Raw genomic sequence first — 18712 nt, forward strand, 5'->3', positions numbered from 1 at the left:
CTGGCTCCACACGTCTCGCTTAGATCTCTGAGGTTTTCTCAGAGAGGGTATAAGGGTTTCAGGCTTCGAGGCCATAAGAGCCTCATTTCCTGAAGGGCGTTGGGCCCTACACTATATTGTTCTGCTGCATGCACCGAGCGGTTTCTCAGTGATGGAGCAAACCTCTGGGTTCCTTGTGACCCTCTGGCTTGAGTTTCAGCCATGCTCTGTGCCCCTGCCTTTCTGCTATCATTTGTCTTTTGGGGGTTGAAAGGCAAATGCTGTCAGATGATATAGAAAGTTCGGCTTTGCCACTTGAGAATTAACTTTATTGAATTCAGACTGCTAAATACATTAATTTAGAATATTGTAATAGCAGAAAATCAGCAATGCTACTTTCCTTTGCCACTAGTGGAGAAACAGAGCAGTGTCATGAACGTTTTTTAAACATAGCATTTGCTGTTCGTTTCTTTGTATATATGGACACGGGGCGGGGCAGGGCGAGTGGGGTGGGTTGAGAGGAACTTTGCCGACTAGAAGGGCCCATCCTGGAGTTTTTTGCCTTTCTGTCCGTCTGAGTCTCACTTTAAAAGATGCCAAGGCTCTTTGAGTAGCTACAGTGGACCCAATTATGAAACAACTGCCTGTTAAAACTGATTGTCTCCTACTTTCCGCTGAACAGCCTCAGATTCTCATTTCCCTCTAACTCCTTTTGTTTAGGCTACCAAAGACTAGATCATTTGACAATCTGACTACAGCTTGCGACAACACAGTGCCTCTAGCCAGTCGGCGCAGCAGTGACCCAAGTCTGAATGAGAAGTGGCAGGAGCACAGGCGCTCACTGGAATTGAGCAGCCTGGCTGGTCCTGGGGAGGAGCCTCTCGATCCTGACAGCCTGGGGAAGCCAACCAAAGTGCTGGGCGGCGCTGAGCTGTCTGTTGCAGCTGGAGTGGCCGAGGGGCAGATGGAGAACATTTTGCAAGAGGCCACCAAAGAGGAGACTGGGATAGAGGAGCCTGCCCATAGGGGGAGCATTGAGATGCAGGAGGTCAAAGAGGAGGCTCTTTTAGAAAAGGAGATCATCAGGGTGAAGACCCCTGAGGGCTCGGCCATTATCTTTCCTCAAGAACTAGAACTGGGTGATGCTGCTCTGGCGAACTATCCAGGCACTAGCCTTTCCGTGTTCTCACGGGGTATTGCTGAGCAGCAGGGTGGGCACAGTGTTCTCCCCCATTTTCTCCAGGAGTCCCCCAGGGGAGAGGATGCCCAGGAGGTCCCTGTGGAACAGCCCCGAATAGGAGCTATTACAGAAGATAGGGAGGAAGCGTTTCTTCCAATCCCAGTAGATGCAAAAGTTGGCTATGGTACCTCACAGTCGAGTTCTCTGCTGCCCTCCCAAGTCCCATTTGAGGCCAGAGGACTAGAGACGGACAGTTCGATGGACATGTTAATAGAAGATCAAGTCAAGTCAGAAGGTGGGCCCGAAGGCCATCATAGACCTTGCCTGGTGAACAGTGGCTGGTTCAGTGGCAAGGACATGCTTCCTCAAACCATGGAGCCCTGGCCTTCAGAGAAGACCCTAGCTGAGAGGCCCCAAGTGGGATCTGTGGTCCATAGGACTTCCCCTGGCAGCACCCACAGCCCAGTGCGTTCTCCTTGTGCCTTGCCTTTAGCCGAATGTAAAGAGGGGCTGGTGTGCAATGGTGCCCCAGAGACCGAAAATAAGGCTTTAGAGCAGCCCCCAGGGCTTAGCACCCTCCAGAAGCACCCCACCCCCAATGGGCACTGCACCAATGGGGAGGTTGGTAGGAGCAAGGACTCACTGAGCCGCCAGCTGTCTGCTACAAGCTGCAGCTCTGCCCGCTTACACTCGAGGAACTTGTACCACAAGTGGCTGCACAGCCACCCGGGGCGGCCATCTACAGCGGGCAGCCCCGACCAGCCTTCCCGCAGCCACCTGGACGACGATGGCATGCCTGTGTACACGGACACTATCCAACAGCGCCTGCGTCAGATCGAGTCAGGCCACCAGCAGGAAGTGGAGACCCTGAAGAAACAAGTACAGGAGCTGAGGAGTCGCCTGGAGAGCCAGTACCTGACCAGCTCCCTCCGTTTCAATGGGGACTTTGGGGATGAAGTGGTGAGTAGACCACAGTGCCTCCATAACTGCCCAAGGAGAGGGCACACTGAGGCTGGGCGCTCTTTGTGCCCAGTGCACAGTGATTGGTACAGATTTCTACAAGAATTGGAAAGGTCCAGAGCAGTCCTGTTGAGAGGCTGGAGATCAGCCTCAGCCACGTGAATGGCAGTCTGCGTGGTGTTCTTTCCTGCCTTGCTCACTTGCCACAGGTGTCCTGTTGAGGCAGTTAGAATAAGGAAGAGAGCACTCGGTATGTGGTTGGTCAGATCTCTTTGGAGAGAGGATCATGTTTTAAGACAGGGCATGAACTCCTGGGCAGAATGACATTAGAGCAGTGTCAAATATTCCTGTCAAAATGTAATGCCTGTCCTACCCCACTAGCTAGTAAACTGTGAGTGCCCCCCGCCCCCCCGCCCCAAACACAGGCTGTAGCTGTGAAAGTTTAGTTTAACAAATGTTTGTACCTGCCCTCTGGCGGCTGATGGCAGTAGAAATGGGGAGAAGGGATTGGTTTCTGGCACTGTGGAGGGGTTAGCACTGATGGGGCCTGGTGACTGGAAGTGAGGCTGCGTGAGGGGGCGGTTCTCAGGGAGATGCTCTCCTCGCTCGCTGAGTCTGACTTGATGTGTTCGAATGCAAGCAGGAACCTGGCTCTGAAGCAGTCAGCGTACATGAAAGGCGGGCTCATCCAACGACTTTCAGTTCGAACTGACTTCTCTGTATTTCCTTCATACTAATGATGGTTTCTCATTTTCCCAAAGAGTCCTTCAGAGAAAGGAGGACGTGCCCAAAGCACTCAGTTCGCACACGCAGATGTAAGTGGCAGGGCTGGAGCAACAGACTCACTGGAACAGCTGACACTCAGTTCACACGCCTTCCTGGTCACTTCTGCCCCACTCACTTCCTGGAACCCAAGGCCCATCTTTTCACTGCAGTCACTGCACACAGCCTTAGACCTGTGCATCTCTCTGCCACCTGAGTTCAACCCTGTCTCTGCACCTGCTCAACCCGTTTCTTGATGGCTGAGGCGCCAGCAGATCTGGCCGCCCTAATACTCAGGCCCGCCTGAGGTCCCCAGTGCTCCCTTCTTTACCAAGCCCTTTCTTCTCCTGGGAGGAGCCAGGTTCATTCTGTTCAGCTCTGTTTGTTTGCCAACAGACGTCAATTCCCGACTCGGAAAGCAATCTGGATCAGAACTGTTTGTCTCGCTGCAGCACAGAGATTTTCTCTGAAGCCAGCTGGGAGCAGGTGGATAAACAGGACACAGAGGTACAGGCTCAGCCCCTGTTCTGAGTGCCGTCCATGCAACTGTCTTATGGTTCTCCTCCACCCCCATCCCTGTCCCGTGCCCCTGGCCAAGGAATAACCTCATAGCACACTTAGCCTTGAGCCTCTGTGAATCCCCATCAAGCCTAGAATTTCTGAGCCAGGGAGACTCAGCAAGCCGGTCCTCTCTCCTCCTTGCCTCTGTGAACTGGAGCCTTGTTGGCTCTCATAGCGACCCAAGGTGCTGCTGCCTGATACTTGATCTCAGGGGAGTTTGGAGTCCCCTCTAGGGAAACGATTTGGACGCGCCTTTCTTGTATTGCTGACATCAACCTGCTGGGTCGCTGCCACCGGAGTCAGTATGGTCCTTGTGACTCTTGCCGCCCCCAGCACGGCTCTGCTGGCTCCAGCTGGATGGCCCATCTCCCGTCACTGACCTGGCCCCATCTGTTTTACAGATGACTCGCTGGCTCCCGGACCACCTGGCTGCCCACTGCTATGCGTGCGACAGCGCCTTCTGGCTCGCCAGCAGGAAGCACCACTGCAGGTGCCGTTTGAGGGTGTGGTGGGGTGGGGACCGGGTTTGGAGGCTGAGATTTGGCCCGCAGAGCCTGCAGTTTGGAGAGATGCAGGCGTCTGGCTGGCGGTGTCCCAGCTGAGGCAGATCCTGGGGTCTGTAGGCCCCCAACTCATCTTTTGTGCCTCTGAAATTGGTGTTTGCATTTGGTGGGGTTTTCCCCCCCAATTCACAGTGATCATGACTGAATTTTAAAATGTGCAAATGATGTCCCCTTTTGTTCTGTTTTGCTTCCTGGATTAGAGCAACAGCCACCACCCAGACTACCATTTCTTCCCGTTCAACATGGCTGCTATGAGCAAAAAAAGTTTTCCTGCTATGGGCAGGGAACTTCAATTTCCTACTCCTTACCCTGCTCCCTGACCCCAAACTCGTTTTCCTTGTGCCAGTAGTGAGGAGACCTAGCTGTGGGGACTGGTAGGGACAGAAGAGGACATAGTCTTCAATCCTTAAGGCTCCTGACTTCTTTCTTGATTGGGGTAGTTAGTTGCTAGAGATGCTTTGCCCCAGCTGGGGTGGTGACTGACTGGAGGATGTTCAGTGTTCTTGGGATAGGAAGTTCATCTGAATCCTGACATCGCTCACCCACATGAGTGAACCCAGGTAGAAAATGGAACCACCTCTTTGTCTAGTAATGATGCTTCAGGACTGTATATCTCCCTGCCCCGTCCCCCAAGCCCAAATGTCTTTGGTTGGCTTCTCTTCTGAGCTCTCTCTCCCCTCCTTGCAGGGACACTGACCGTGTTGATCAAACGTGGTGAGCATTTGCAACAACCTGTCTGTGATGTCTGCACATCTATAATAACTTCTCCACACTAACGCTGCCATTTCCCCCTCTCTGCACTCACTGGGATGAAGCCTGGGGCTGGGAGCGTAGGCAGGCAGGTGGGCTTAGGGGGAAACCAAAGCAGCCCGAGTCAGGCTGCAGCCGTGCACTCCCCTCCTGATCACACAGGTCAGCTGAGCCATCTTGCTTGTGACTGAGAAGCCGTGCTTCAGCCGAGGCTGGTCTTGTGGCAGAGCCATTTGGGTTTTCAGAGCTATTTCCTTTGGGTTAGTCATTCAGTGGGATGCTAGAATGATGCTTCATGATCTCCAAGTCAGACAGCATTGCTGCTCCAAATTTTTTTTTTTAACAAAGAGACCAGGACTGAACAGAGGTGGTCTTTCCAGAGAACTGTTTTAGCATGGAAGACTTTAGTGGAGGGTTCCACTTAGGGTCTGTCAGGATCCCCTGAAAGAAGCCAGATAGAAAAGCTTAACTGATCAAATTCATATCAGGATGAACTCCAGCAGATACGTTAAATAAATGCAGACATTCAGAAGTAGATCTAGGCAATTTTTCTGTGTAACCACAGGTTCTTGCTGATTCATGCTTTTCAGAAACGTGAGGTGCTTACTGCGTTCTAGAAGATGAAGTTATGTTTTAGTTCTCTGTCCTTCCATTGCCCCATGTCTAGCCTTTTCCTTTTGTGGTATATATACATATATTTGTCCCCAAAGGGTATTTAGTATTCTCTCCTCTGTGCCCAGGTGGTCCTTAATTCTGCGGTGGGTTTGGATTCCGAGGAGCATAAATGAAAAGGTAGTGAGTGATGCTGGCTGAGGAGGAGGATTTCCCTTCAGCTGCTTTCCCCAAGTCTTTGGTGGACTATGTCAGGCTCCTTGAAGTCCCCCATTCTTGGGTTTATTGAGATTGATTTGTACTTTAGGGCCTAGCAGAGTGGGCTTGTAAGGTGGGCAGGACCTTATCCTCTGCCAGTTCCTTTTCCTCTTGGCTGCGAAGGGCAGCTGTTCGGTTGTGTGCACCTGTGCTGCGCGGACACGTCAGAGCTGGGCTTTCAAGTGGAGGAGGAGAGGGAGGCCTGGGGCCCTGAGTACAGTCAGGCCCTTAGGTGGAGCTCTGATATTCCCTGGTAGATGCATGGGGCCCGGGGAGTGAGCCATAAATGACTGACACCTATCTAATAAGGGGGGGTGGGTGTTGTGCACGTGTGTTCATCTGTGCTCTTGTCCTTTCACCCTGAGCATGTGTCACTGGTTGCTTGTCTTCTGGCTTTGCATGCTGGCAACAGGGCAGTCCTAGATGGCAATGGTCTTTTCTCCATTTTGCTGCCTCCGAGCCTCTGGGGATGTAGCCCGTTGGACAAGGCTCCTCACTCCCCAGCTAGACTAGGTAGTTTGTCTCATCTGAAGTGCTTGGAGGTAGTTCCATTGGACTCTGGCCTCTCTGTGACCACAAGCTACACAGAGGCCATTGCCCAAGTGGGTATGGCCAACTGGGTTTTTCTGAGCCAGGACTGAGCCAGTGTTCTAGTAGCCACTCCTGCCCCGGGCCCTTTTGTTCTCCTGGATCTCTCTTGAGCAGCATCCTCCTGTACACCTGTAACTTTGAGCCATAATGGTGAGACAGCCAAGTGCCCTTGGCCCTAAAGTCACAGTGGTGTGAAACTACACTAGGCAGGAATTTCTATCTCCCCCCCACCCCGACCCCCGCCCAGCTTGGCTTGTCCTGGGCTAGACCAATGAAACAGTTCAGTCTTGGAGGAGTCTCTAGCACATCCGAATTACAACAAAGTTCTGTCTTTTTTTTTTTTTTTTTTAAGATTTTATTTATTTATTCATGAGAGACAGAGAGAGAGAGAGAGGCAGAGGGAGAAGCAGGCTTCCAAGGAGCAGGGAGCCCGATGCAGGACTCGATCCCAGGACCCTGGAATCATGACCTGAGCCGAAGGCAGACGCTTAACCATCTGAGCCACCCAGGCACCCCAAAGTTGTGTCTTTTGAAGTTGGTTTCCTCACACCATACCTGCTACCGAAACTAACAGTGTTTTTTCTTCTTCTCATCTCAAGGAATTGTGGGAATGTGTTCTGCTCCAGTTGTTGTAATCAGAAGGTTCCAGTTCCCAGCCAGCAGCTCTTTGAACCCAGTCGAGTGTGCAAGTCTTGCTATAGCAGCCTACATCCCACAAGCTCCAGCATTGACCTTGAACTGGATAAGCCCATTGCTGCCACTTCAAACTGAAGCTCAGTGACCTGGGGCGGGCAGAGGCCAAGCTGCTGTTCCTCTGACAAGCCCACACAGCCTGGGCAGACCGAGAGGCCCGTGCACTTTGGAATGGGGGCATGGAACCACCTGTGCAGAGTGACAGAAATTTGGGATGTACCACTGGATTGTAGATTGATTTTTCTTTACTGTTTTTTTTTTTTCCTCTCCCTTTTCCATCTTCCCTCTGCCTCCAAAAAAGAAAAGTCCCCTGGTTGTCTTAATTTTTTTTTTTTTTTTTAAATTAAATGGAAGACCAGAGGTTGCCAGGCCCCCTGTAAACTGTTGAACCACCTGCTGTCCTGAGGTGCTGAAGGTTGGCTTGGTTCCTCAGGACGGGAGGAGGCTGTCAGAGTCAGGAGTGGAGGCCCAGGATCTAGTGAGTGGGGAAGCAAGCCAGGGTTGATGTTTATGACCATTTCTCGTGCCATTGCCACATCAGAGCTGATTGGAAAAACCTTTGCTGCTGAGGAGGCTGAAGCATCTTCCCTCAGAGCACTGCCCTGAGTGCCGTCTCCCTCCTGAGAGGAGCCAGGCCAGTCCGACCTCACAGATAAATGGGATTGGCATTTGGAGGGAGGGACACATAATAAATGGAATCCTTCCAGGCCCCCCTTTGGGGAAGGAAGGTGTTTGTTCCTCTGAGGCGAGTGAGAGGGCCTAGGAATGGTGGTGGCCCACACGTTCTCTCTTGCATGGGATTCTGTTTTTAACTTGACCCTGGATGGTCTAGGGCTCCCTTCACTCTCATGAGTAGGTTTCCCTCGGCCAGGCTGTGTAGCGCTTCCCACCCTCAGGCATAAGAGTGCAGACTGGCCAGACTGCAGTGTCTTGCTGCTGTGGCCAAGGCCAAAGCCTGCCCTGAGCCCGGGCATACCTGGAAGCCCCTTCTGGGGCCTGGTCCCCCAAACAATCTCTCTTCCTTGACCAGCACAGGGAAATCCAGACTCAGGGTTCCAAAAATTCCCCATTCCCAAACCACAAACAAATCATGGATCTTCCCCTTAAGGGGTAGAATCAGCCTTTTAGAGTGCAAGCCTCTGGAAAAGGGAGCATGTCCTATACAATCAGCCTTCCTCCTCCTTCCCTTCTTGGGGCAGTGGGAAGGGCCCAGCAGGCCCCCTGCCCTGCTCCTGTGCTGCCAGCCAGCAGTGAGGGGCCACTTGGTGACTTTGCAGGGTTCTTTAGAAAATCGGGACACAGCCCATAGGAGATTTGGGGCACCTTTCCTCAGTAAGCTTTGATGTGGTCCAAAAAGAGCCTTAAATCAAGAATATTTGTGGTCGAGTGAGTGTGGGGAAAGGTGGAGAGGAGTTTAGGTTTGTGCTTTGTAATCTTGGCATCCATGTTTTGTGCCTGCCCTCCCTCTCGGGGAAGGGCCATGCTTGGCTCTGCTAAAAGCTGCTAACTGGTAATGGCGGACTGTGGTGAGCAGATGGGGGTGAGGCCAGGGAACTCTCTGACCCTTTGGAAGCAATTCCCTGGCCAAGGGAAGTTGTGTCTCAGGAAGGTGGCTCCTATGTGTGCCTGGGTGTGGTTACAACGTGGCCCCGAGTCTCTCCTGGAGCTGTCAGTCCAGGCAAAGCCAAGAGCATCTGAGTGGGTCTCTGACTTCCCAGTGGCAGCAGGTAGCTCACAGTCTGAGTTTAGTGAAACAGGGTGTAGTTCTTCTCCGCACTCTGTGTGGTCTGGCCGTGCAGGTAGGGAGAAGTCAGTCTAATTAAAGATTGTGCAGTTCCTAGTGACAGGTGCCAAGAGGTTATGATACGGGTTTCTTGGGTCTGATGTACAGTGTGAATAAATGCTTGCAGCTCTTAGCCCTTTTCGATCAATGAAGCACTTTTTTATTAATATTTTTCTTTGTATGTAAAGGAGGAACCGTAACTCTCCGTAGCTGTACATATAACCCTTTTCTCCTAAAGAGGAGTCAGTCAGTGCTCCTATATTTTTCATTTTTGTCAAAACAAGAAGTAAATACTTTAGAACTGTTAAATATATAAATAAAGTGAATAAAGTTTAGTGTTCCGCATGGTAGCATTTGCTAACACGTTCTAATTCTTTGCCCTGTGGTTTATTCCCTCTTCATCCATTTTCCCTCTTACAGAGCAACAGTTTGAGGTGCTGCCAGGAAACTGAACTCTGGCAGAGGAAAACTACAGGTTTCGGTTCTACTCTGGACCTTGGCAAGGGGGCGCACCACAGTGCCCAAGCACTGAAACACATGTCCTTGATGGTTTTGCTTCTGACATGTCTAAAGCTACAAAGGCAAAGCAATCAGGCATCCTAACAATCAGGGGGTTTTCTTATCCAAAAAACAGCATCAGTAGTAAATATAGTAAATAAAAGTACCTCTGGCCTCTAGCCCCCATCCCCGCCCCCCCCCGACCCCGAGCTCTGGCCCCTTAACCCCACAGCAGCATCAGCTGCATCTGCAGTGGTGGTTAAGCACAGAGCCCTGCAGGGCGAGCTGGAAAGATGGTACAGGTAGAGGTGGCCAGAAAGCGCTTCTGCCTGTTGTTCTTGGATGAGAGCGAGTGGGTGGGCAGAGAGACCCTGGGGTAGAAGCTGAAATGGGTGTGATTGGATTATGTGCCTAACTGGAGGTCTTCCTCCACACAGAGAGCCAAACCCCTGCTCTGTAGATCTGCAAACCAGCCAAGGAAGCAAGACCATAGTTCCTAGTCACTTCTTGACTAGTTTCTTGCTCTTCGCGGAGGTGGATTTTCTTTCCCCGCATCACTATTGGGCATCCTTCCCATCCCACCCCACAGGTCTGTGGGAGAGCTACATTATGCACTTCCGCCCTGGAGAAGGTTGGTACTGAGTAGTGCCCAGCTCTGGGGTCTCCAGACCAGCGTCTCTGGTGAGTTGGCTGGGCTCTAAAGAGTGACCTGCTCAGAGCCTCCCTCTGGGCCTCAACCCCGAGGCAGGCTTTCCAGGGTCACTTTCTGGATGTACTCTCTGCCTAACGTATATGAAGTACCTAAAGAGCTCAGATGATTCTAATCTGAAGGCTGCATGTGCCATCCAGCAGGTGTTTGAGAAACAGCCTGTTCTTTGGGAGAAGGTGCCCTTCACCTGCTCTCAGGGAAGCCAGACTGCATTCAGACCAATTTGTAAAAATGAGTGCGTTCTAGCCAACGTGTATCCACACAGAGCTTCTTACTGTTTCTAAGGTCTAATGGTTTAGCCCTTGGCCAGTTAAAACACTAAGCAGAACCTAGCAAGGCTGGCGGGGGCCCATAGGTGGGGAGCTGCTGGGGGAAGGTGAAGATGAAAAGCCAGAGCGCGCTGGTGAGACCTGCACAGTGTGGGTCTGAGGCAAGGAACTGCTATGGGAGATGTGTGTGGTGGTTCAAGGGCAAGGCCAGCTTTCTTCAGGCACCCACAAGGAGGCATTTGGTACGAAGCAATGAGGTACTACCAGTGAGCTAGCTGCCAGGATGTCTTCATCTCTGAACCTTCTTATCCTGGCAGTTTCTCAATATTTCCCTTCTCTACTTCGGCCTTAATCCCAGTCTAAAAAATGATAGGGCTGCCTTAATCCATTGGGATTTTCCTAGTGAGGATGTACAGAAAATTTTTTCTTCCATTATTTTGCTAATATGCTCACTGTTGATTTCTGTGTTAGCAATGCATATTCTAAGACTTAAAAAAAGGTACTGTGGCAAATTTGAAAGAAAATGAAAAAAGGTGCCAGAAGATCTGTTAAACAATATCCATCTATTGAATATATCGAAATGGGAATCAAGGGTATACCCTGGAATAAGATTATGGGCTCTTGAGATGGCTGATACACTTCGGCTGCTGTGCATGAAGCCAGGAGATTAGATTCCATGTTTGTTGAAGTTAACTCTAGCCCTGACCTCTATTGATCTTTTAGAGAGAGGGCTGATTTGAGGGTGCTGTTGCAAATGATATCATTTAGCTAGTGCCTGTTCAAGTGGCCTGTCCCCAGGGCTGCAGCTGCACCTACCCAAGTGAATTCACTGAGGAAAGGCTAACAACACAGTTGAAAATGGACCCTAGGTTGTGGAGCAGTGACCGACTCTCCATCTGGAGTTTTGAATAACATGGCAAGAATCCCAGGTATTTAATTTCGAGTCACGTTTTCTAAGAACATTTAAGTCGAAGTTACTGACAAGGTGTCTCGAGGGCGGGCCTAGAATGTGTGAAAGGCTTCTTGCAGTAAGAGGTGACTCTCCTAAGCCTCTGCCTCTTAAAACACAAGGCCTGCTGTTCCCAGCAGAAACCACGCTGATACTTTGTTTCTCTCCTCTGTATGCAGAGCTCACCTGCTGCACATTTTGCACAGGTACCAGCTGCCTCTCCTGTGGAACAGGCCTCTTCTGAGCGAGGCCCATGTTCAGACGCTTGAAGGGAAGGAGCCCCCCCCCGCCCCCACGGGAATCTCAAGGTTTTTAAAATGTTGCTATTGTATTTTATTTACCACTTCGACCGTCTTTTTTTATCCTACTTGAGTTGGGTCACCTTTTCTTACAGTGCTCCTAGCAGTTGCATTTCAATTGTATTTTCAAGTGAAATTTGTTTTACATTGGCATTTAAAATTGGCCTTTAACTGCTTCCTCAATTGGTTTATAAGATTTCTTTTTAATGCAAACGTAACCTGTGAGACTTGGATGCTGTTTAAGAAACATGCTGTGTTGCTGCAGACAGTAGTGCTTGCCTATTGTAACAGCGTTGATTCTGCTGTAGCCTCAGTGACCATGTAAATGAAATAAATGTGTCCTCTTCACCCACAAACAGTTGTTCGGCCCCTGGATTCTGGTTGCCACTGTGGTTCTCTAGTCAGTGCTGTGATCAGCATACTAGGTGCTGGGGATGATCAGCTCAGCTCCTTCGTTGGTCTGGGAGAGGGAGGGGCCCGGCCAGGAAGGGGCTCAGTGTTTGTGTTTCAGAGGCAGGGGACTTGAAATCCTGACGTTTAGAGGTGGAAAGGATCTTAGATCATCTGGTTTTGTGGTTTTCATGCTATTTTGTGGGGTCTTTGTGGGGAGGAAGCCCACCACGCCCATTCAGTATTAGACTTCCAAGTAAGATATGATTTGAAGAAAGGTTTTGATGCTTAAAAATCTGAAAGTGATTTGATTTAATCCAAACTCCTGTTTTTTTTGTTGAGTGAAAACAGCCTCAGGGAGACACAAAGACTTAACAAGATTGCTAGTGGCTGGAATTAACAGCAAAATCTGAATAAGAAACATTCTCTCCCGACTCTACTTCCACCACCTCCTAGTGCTCCTGGGCTTCCAGAAGACAACCTTAGATAAACGGCTATGTTAACCCGCTCCTCTTTCAGTTAGCCAAGCCAAAATCTTAGAGAAGAGCTTAGTAATGCTACCAAGCCTTTGAAAAGGCTTGAAACTATGAGCCCTCCTCTCCCTCCTAACCCAAATCAAAAGGTTTTGATATTATCATCGTTTTTCACCTTTCAGATATATAATGTTATTAGCATGAATTGTCTCGTTCAAGTAATAACATTGTCTTAAATCAGTGGGATTAGGGGGAGCATTTTTACTCCTGCAAATGGGTTAGTTGTGAACGATCTCAGCCTCCAATTTATTTCTGAATTTGATACAGAGGAAAAAATCCTTATAATAGGTAAGTGGTTGCAAATGATAATAGTCACAGCTTGCCTGCAATCTGTTATTGACAAAAGTGGATGCTTGAAAAAGATTAATAGAAGAATATTCAACACCTGCTTTCAATCTTGTCCTCCAAAGATCAGTAAGAAACACCTAAAGGTTATAAATAAGCACTCAAATTATTCTACAATGAGAGCCACTAGCACTGAGTTGCAGCTGGGCATGGCGATCCAGCACCAGGCTAGCACCCTCTGTCACAGGCAGCCTACCCAAGCACAGCTACGGAGGCCCTACAGCGGTCTCAGGCAGTCTAAGCTAATGTGTGCTTTACACTTGAGTGTGCACATTAGAGATGATTTTTACCATTGAAGATATTTGAATTGTTTGCAGAAAACCCCTGAAGCACTGCCACAAAAGCCAGTTTCACAATCACTAGTTGGGTGGGGAGAACCTGAGCTGCTGAGCCCACAGCCCTGCGGCACCAGCGGAGTTGCCTGTGGGAGGGTGAGGAGCTGAGCATTTCCTCATCTAGAGCACAGCACTTTGCCAGAAGAGGGGGTTGAAGGTGGTTGCTTAGTAGATGCTCCCCTCCCCACTGTTCATGGGAGAGATGGCATTTCTATTTCTGGCTGCTGGCAGATACTCTGAATGTCTGGCAGACCTTCTATTTCACCATGTTTTAAGACTAGAAGACAACTGGCCCCACCCCGGGTCTTCCACTTTACAGAGGTAAAATTCTGACCTTGAAGCATTCTGATCTGAGTTTTGCAATAAACTGCAAATGTATCACTACTCAAAGACTTTAAAGTTCACATATGTATTTTATTAAAGGATTAAAATGTTCTAATGGATGCAGGTGAACTGATGCATTAAAATTGTGTAAAAGCAATGGAAGGCTCTCCCTCCCCCCCCCCCGCCCCCCCCCGAGAGAGAGAAACTGCTTGTTGGGGTTGAGGCTGCACCTAAGAATTCCTGAGCCCTGTGGAGACTGACATGGCCTCACTTGCTGTGAGGTTCCTGACTAAAGACTGAACAGCTGTCCAGGCTGAGGAGCAGGGGAGGCGGAACCAGGTGGCCCTTACCTCTGTAGTGCAGATGTCCGAGGCAGAGGCCTGGGCCCAGGCTGTGTGTCCTGTCTAGCAAGAAAGCCTCCATGAGGACCCTAGAGCCCAAGGTTGGAAAATGAAGCAAAGACCCTGCATTTGTAGGATTCCCACCGCCCCGCCATCTCCAATGCCAAAGGAGCCCAAGGTAGCTGCACATACTTAAGGCTTTGTCACCCAAGTTAAACCAGATTAGTGTTTGTTGTAAATGATTCCCCTACTGTACTTTGCCATTTGGAAGGTCAATTCCTAGACTGGCAGTTCTTTCAAGTCCCCCAGAAGGTGCTGCACCCAGCTAGCATACATTCTTCACTGGGGTGAAGAACTCCCACTCTTGAAGTCCCTGTCAGCCCTTGGGACATGACCTCTGTGCTTGGGCACCTCAGGCGTGTGATTCATCTGACTTGATAAACCAGTTGCTGCCTCACAGGCTCCTTTTGCCCCCTCTGACACTGTGCTCATATGTCCCCGAGGACTCGCCAGCCACGCACTCCAGCCACTGCCCCAAAGCATTCCTTCTCAAAGCGTTCAACTGCAAGGCAACCTCCGGCTGGCGCTCACACCTCTGCGCACAGCCTACAGCACCTGGCCTTGCTTTTTGTCCCCTGCTCAGTCTGGTGGTCCTAACCAACCAGTCAGTGCCGGGAGCTGCGGCAAACACTAGTGCCAGTTTGCCCTTCCCTCCTCTACTCCCAGGTAAGAAGTTAACCTCTTTGCAGACACCTTTCCTGGGACTGGGAAACGCTCCATCATGCAGTCTGGTTATGAAGCTCAGCCTTAAGTTCTGAACCATACCAGGCAGGAATAAACCAGAGCACCCAACGCCATTTACACAGCTTCTGTAATGCTACTGGAGGGGAGGCCAGAGGAGTGGCAGCAGGGGCCTCTGCCTTTCTTTAACTGGGCATCCCTGATCACCCTTGCCACTCGCACCACCTCCACCCAGCCCTGCCCTGCAGAGCACTCCAGACTTTTGGAGATTACTGCCAATGCCTGAAAAGCTTAGACAGAGCTGAGGACAACAGCCTGGGTATCTGAGGTCATCTAGTCACCCCTCCTTGCCGGGGACCCTCACTGCAGGTCTTTGCTTCCAATAGCTCTGGATATACCGGGACTCCTTCCTTTAACGAGTAACTGAGGGCTGTGGGTCTGCCCAGGCTTCACTGGTGAGTCACGCACACGTATCCGCCCCCACCATCCCATGAGATGATGACATGGCATTTCTGTCTGTCCCGCCACTGTTTGCCCCAGGAGTGTGCCGTCTGTTAGGGAAGATGGGGCAGATAAAAATAAGTTAAAAGGTGCTCATTATCCAAAAAGAACTGAGACTTGAAAAAGCCTCTTTGAGTCAGCCTACTTAAAATGGAGACCAGAGTCACATATAATAAACAGCGGAAAAGGTTTGATTGGAACTTCTTGGAAAATGAAACTACTAAAACTAGTAGCTCTTAACAAAGTGAAATTGCAACTATGGGTGAATTCTTAGAACAAAATTATTTTATGTATATTTCCCTCCTAAAATTATGTGATTGCACAACAGGACACCATTTCCGCAGGGCAGTCATTTTTGCAAAAGTTAGGGGCTTCCTCAGTTTTCCTGAAAGCCTCTCTTAATCCTTTAGTTCTCAGATCCTCAAATCGCCCCCTGCAGCACCTCCCTGGTTCCATGAAGCTCTTCATTTGTTAACAGACCTAACCCTCCGCTCCTCCTTTGCCAGTGACTGCAATCATTTGAGCAGTTTCCCACCAATACTTCCATGACTTTATGGCCTTCTACATTTTAAAACTTAAATTGTACTCTGGCACCATTTCATTGTATCGTCAATGTCAGAAGTTTACAACATCTCGCAATCGCAAGTATGAGATGGGAGAGAGGGGCTATGGTGGGGGGAGGGTGTTAAGCAGGGGGATGCTTAAAAGAGACAACAGGCCCCAAATGAAGTCACCTGTGCTAAGCCCCATGTCAGCAAATCCTGGCTTGCTAACTAAACTGCACCTCCAGCACCCCAGGCAGAACCTTTAACCAGTTGTCATGGAATTACCTAGTCAGCACTGGTGAGAGAATCCACTTGATGGACCCCTTCCGATCCTGTTAGAAAGGCCACCTTCCTGAAACAATGCATTCTTTACTAATCGTTCTCCTTTACCACCCCATTTTTGCTTTTAAAAATCCTGCATTTTGTACAGCCCTCCAGAGTTTTTATTGCTGGATGGGATGCTAACCAACTCATGAGTCACTGAATCAAAGCCAATTTGATCTTTGAAGTTAACTCAGCTGAAATTCTGTTTAACAATGTCTAAGTGGAAAGCAATTTTTTATACGCTCGGTTGGAGAATACTTTTCATGTCTGATGACTTTAGCTTTCCTCTACAACTTTGGAAGACTACTTAGATATGCCTTAAAGGAAGAAGAAAGCCCATCGGCATGTCTGACCAGAGAGCCTGCCCTGGAGGGGCAGCAGTGACGTCAACTGATGGCAATACTGGGTCAGCATGAGCCAAGGCAGGAGGGCAGGTTTAGCAAATGAGGAAATACTTGTTAAAAGAGGCCAAGGAAGTATATTTCAGGTTAAACACTCGTCTCAATTCTATAACTCTTTGGGGTTTCTGAACAGAGAACTGAACAAGATGATAATAGTTAAGATTTATTATGGGTCAGACACTGTTTAAGTACTTGAATTAACACATTTAATTCTCCTATTAACCTGGTGAGGTCAGTACAATCATATCCTCATTTGAAAATACGGCAACAGAGGGGCGCCTCAGTGGCTCAGTTGGGCATCTATCTGCATTTTGGCTCAGGTCATGATCTCAGGCTCCTGGGATTGAGCCCCACGTCAGGCCCCCTGCTCAGGGAGTCTGCTGCTTCCTCTCCTGCCTCTCCCCCCAGCTTGTGCTCTCTCTCTCTCTCTCAAATTAAAAAAGAAAAAAAAAATAGGCAACGGAGCCAGCATTGCTGTTAAGGCCCTGGCCCAAGGTCATACAGCAAATAAACAGCAGAACCATGGTTTGAGTCCCGGCCCTCTGTCTCCAGAGACCACACTCGAAACCACTGCCTACCCAGTCTCTCCTTAGTCAGGGCCAGCTTGGAGTGGGTGCTAGGAGGACGAAGTCGTGGGAAGAACAGTAAGAGGCCATGTGCAGGATAAAAGGCCTAAATCAGAGAAGTGAATTGCTCAGGAGCAATTCCAAAGGGACCTTTGGACTATTCATTTCCAAAATCCAGAACCGTATTATGTTACACACAAAGCAGTCCATGTTGCAAGAAGGAATCAGCTACTCATTAAAATGCACTAAATTTCTTAGGTGGAGCTCCCTCCCTCCACTGTAAGACCTCCACCTCTAGCACAGAGACAAATCTGTTGGCAGCAGACACCAACTCTATCAGGGGTCGAGACAGCTCTTAGCCTGAAGCAGCTACGGCGTGGTGTCTGTCTACATGTGTGGAGCCCTAGGTGGCCCAGACCTAGAGACTAGGTAGCCTGTGTGCTAGCCTTGACCACTCTACTCTGCTTTAATTTCTCATCTGTGGAGATGTTTGTCCAATCAACCCACAAGGCTGTTGTTTTTCCAGGAAGAAACGTCCTGTTTTATAACGTCTAGTTGCTCCGCAGGTCACACTGAATGCCTACTCTGACTTTCCACACCTTACCAGCTTTCCAGTGTATCCAAAGTTGGAGGAGGCAGGAACCCTTCTTGTTTTCCATGCAGCCTGCCCTGCTACAAGGCAATGACACGTCTCCTCCGCCAAACCAGAGAGAGGAGAGAAATAAGTCTTTCCAGGGGTGACAGAGACTCCCGGCCATCTCCAGCCAGGAGGTCCCCAACAGGAAATATTTCATATTCAGCAACTGTGGTTTGGAGTGTTGCCAGGGACAGGTTTTTGGGCTAGGGTAGATCTTTCCTAGGCTTCTGGGAGTCTCTTAAGAGAGGGGCTTCGTGGGGCAACCTCGCTCCCAGGACAGGTAAGGGCTGGGTGAGCTGTCAGTAGGGGTGGCTGGCCCCTTTCCTTCAGGACTCTGGCTGCCTTACCTCCATTCAGGCTAGTGTCTGGATGTACAGCAGGTGACCCCTGAATTCCCAAAGACAAACCTCTGGATGTGTGCCCATCCTGGAAAAGGAGAGGTACCAGAGGTGACTCCTTGGCCAGTTTGTGGTGTTTTCTCTGCCCCAAAGGCAGTCTTTTGCAATATGGTGCCTTTCCTGGCCTTTTCTCTGGGCATGCAGAGCTGGCCCTGCACCCCATGGAGAGCAAAGAAGTGGGGTCAGACAGCAGGTCTGAAAGTTGGAGGAGTGAAGCCCATCCCTGTAAAACTCCTGACCGTGGCCTTGGGCAGGCAGAACACTTGCCCTCAGAGGGGAAGTACACTCCTCTGAGTAGTCCTCTGGTACCCTTTCCTCCATGGTACCCTCAGCCGTGTTCTGCACGTCTGCAGCTCTGCCTGACCTGAGAGTCCCTCCCACCTACTCCATCCCCTATGCCTTTCTGGGCCTTATTTTCTGTCCCGATGATCTATCTATTGATGTAAGTGAGCTGTTAAAGTCCCCTGTTATTGTATTACTCTCAATTTCTCCCTTTATGTCTGTTAATATTTGCTTTATAGATTTAGGTGCTTCTATGTTGCGTGCATATTTACAATTGTTGTATCTTGGTGGATTGATCCCTTCATCATTACGTAAAGCCCTTGTCTCTTTACAGTTTGATTTTAAGCCTATTTGGTCTGATGCATTGCTACCCTAGCTTTCTTTTTGTTTCCATTTGCATGGAATGTATTTTTCCATCCCTTCATTGAATTTCAGTCTATGTGTCTGTAGGTCTGAAGTAAGTTCTGGTAGGCAGCATACAGACAGGCTTTCAGTTTTCTGGGGTTTTTTGTTTGTTTTGTTTTGCTTTTAATCATTTTATTTATTTTGATTACGTTATGTTGATCACCATACATTACATCATTAGTTTTTGACGTAGTGTTCCATGATTCATTGTTGTTTGTTTTGTTTTTT

At 49.4% G+C, this 18712-nt stretch overlaps 1 protein-coding gene and 1 long non-coding RNA gene across 17 annotated transcripts in view; one reads left to right on the forward strand and one right to left on the reverse strand.

Moving 5' to 3' along the window:
* MTMR3 (myotubularin related protein 3) overlaps window positions 1-9063 on the forward strand; it is a 136133-nt gene extending 127070 nt beyond the window's left edge. For 6 of the 15 annotated variants that reach the window (XM_027575169.2, XM_027575161.2, XM_027575160.2 and 3 more), the window contains 6 exons: window positions 700-2119; window positions 2881-2934; window positions 3278-3388; window positions 3844-3932; window positions 4693-4719; window positions 6816-9063. In XM_027575169.2, coding sequence (XP_027430970.2) covers window positions 700-2119; window positions 2881-2934; window positions 3278-3388; window positions 3844-3932; window positions 4693-4719; window positions 6816-6987 — 1873 coding nt within the window. In that variant the 3' untranslated portion in view covers window positions 6988-9063. The remainder of the gene's footprint in view (window positions 1-699; window positions 2120-2880; window positions 2935-3277; window positions 3389-3843; window positions 3933-4692; window positions 4720-6815) is intronic. The other 9 variants (XM_027575165.1, XM_027575167.1, XM_027575166.1 and 6 more) reach the window with 5 other exon arrangements.
* Window positions 1-18712, reverse strand: part of LOC113912248 — a 61784-nt gene that overhangs the window by 16361 nt on the left and 26711 nt on the right. The gene's annotated exons all lie outside the window — the stretch shown is intronic.

The sequence above is a fragment of the Zalophus californianus genome, chromosome 14 (assembly GCF_009762305.2).
Source record: "Zalophus californianus isolate mZalCal1 chromosome 14, mZalCal1.pri.v2, whole genome shotgun sequence".
In the NCBI taxonomy this organism is placed as follows: Eukaryota; Metazoa; Chordata; class Mammalia; order Carnivora; family Otariidae; genus Zalophus; species Zalophus californianus.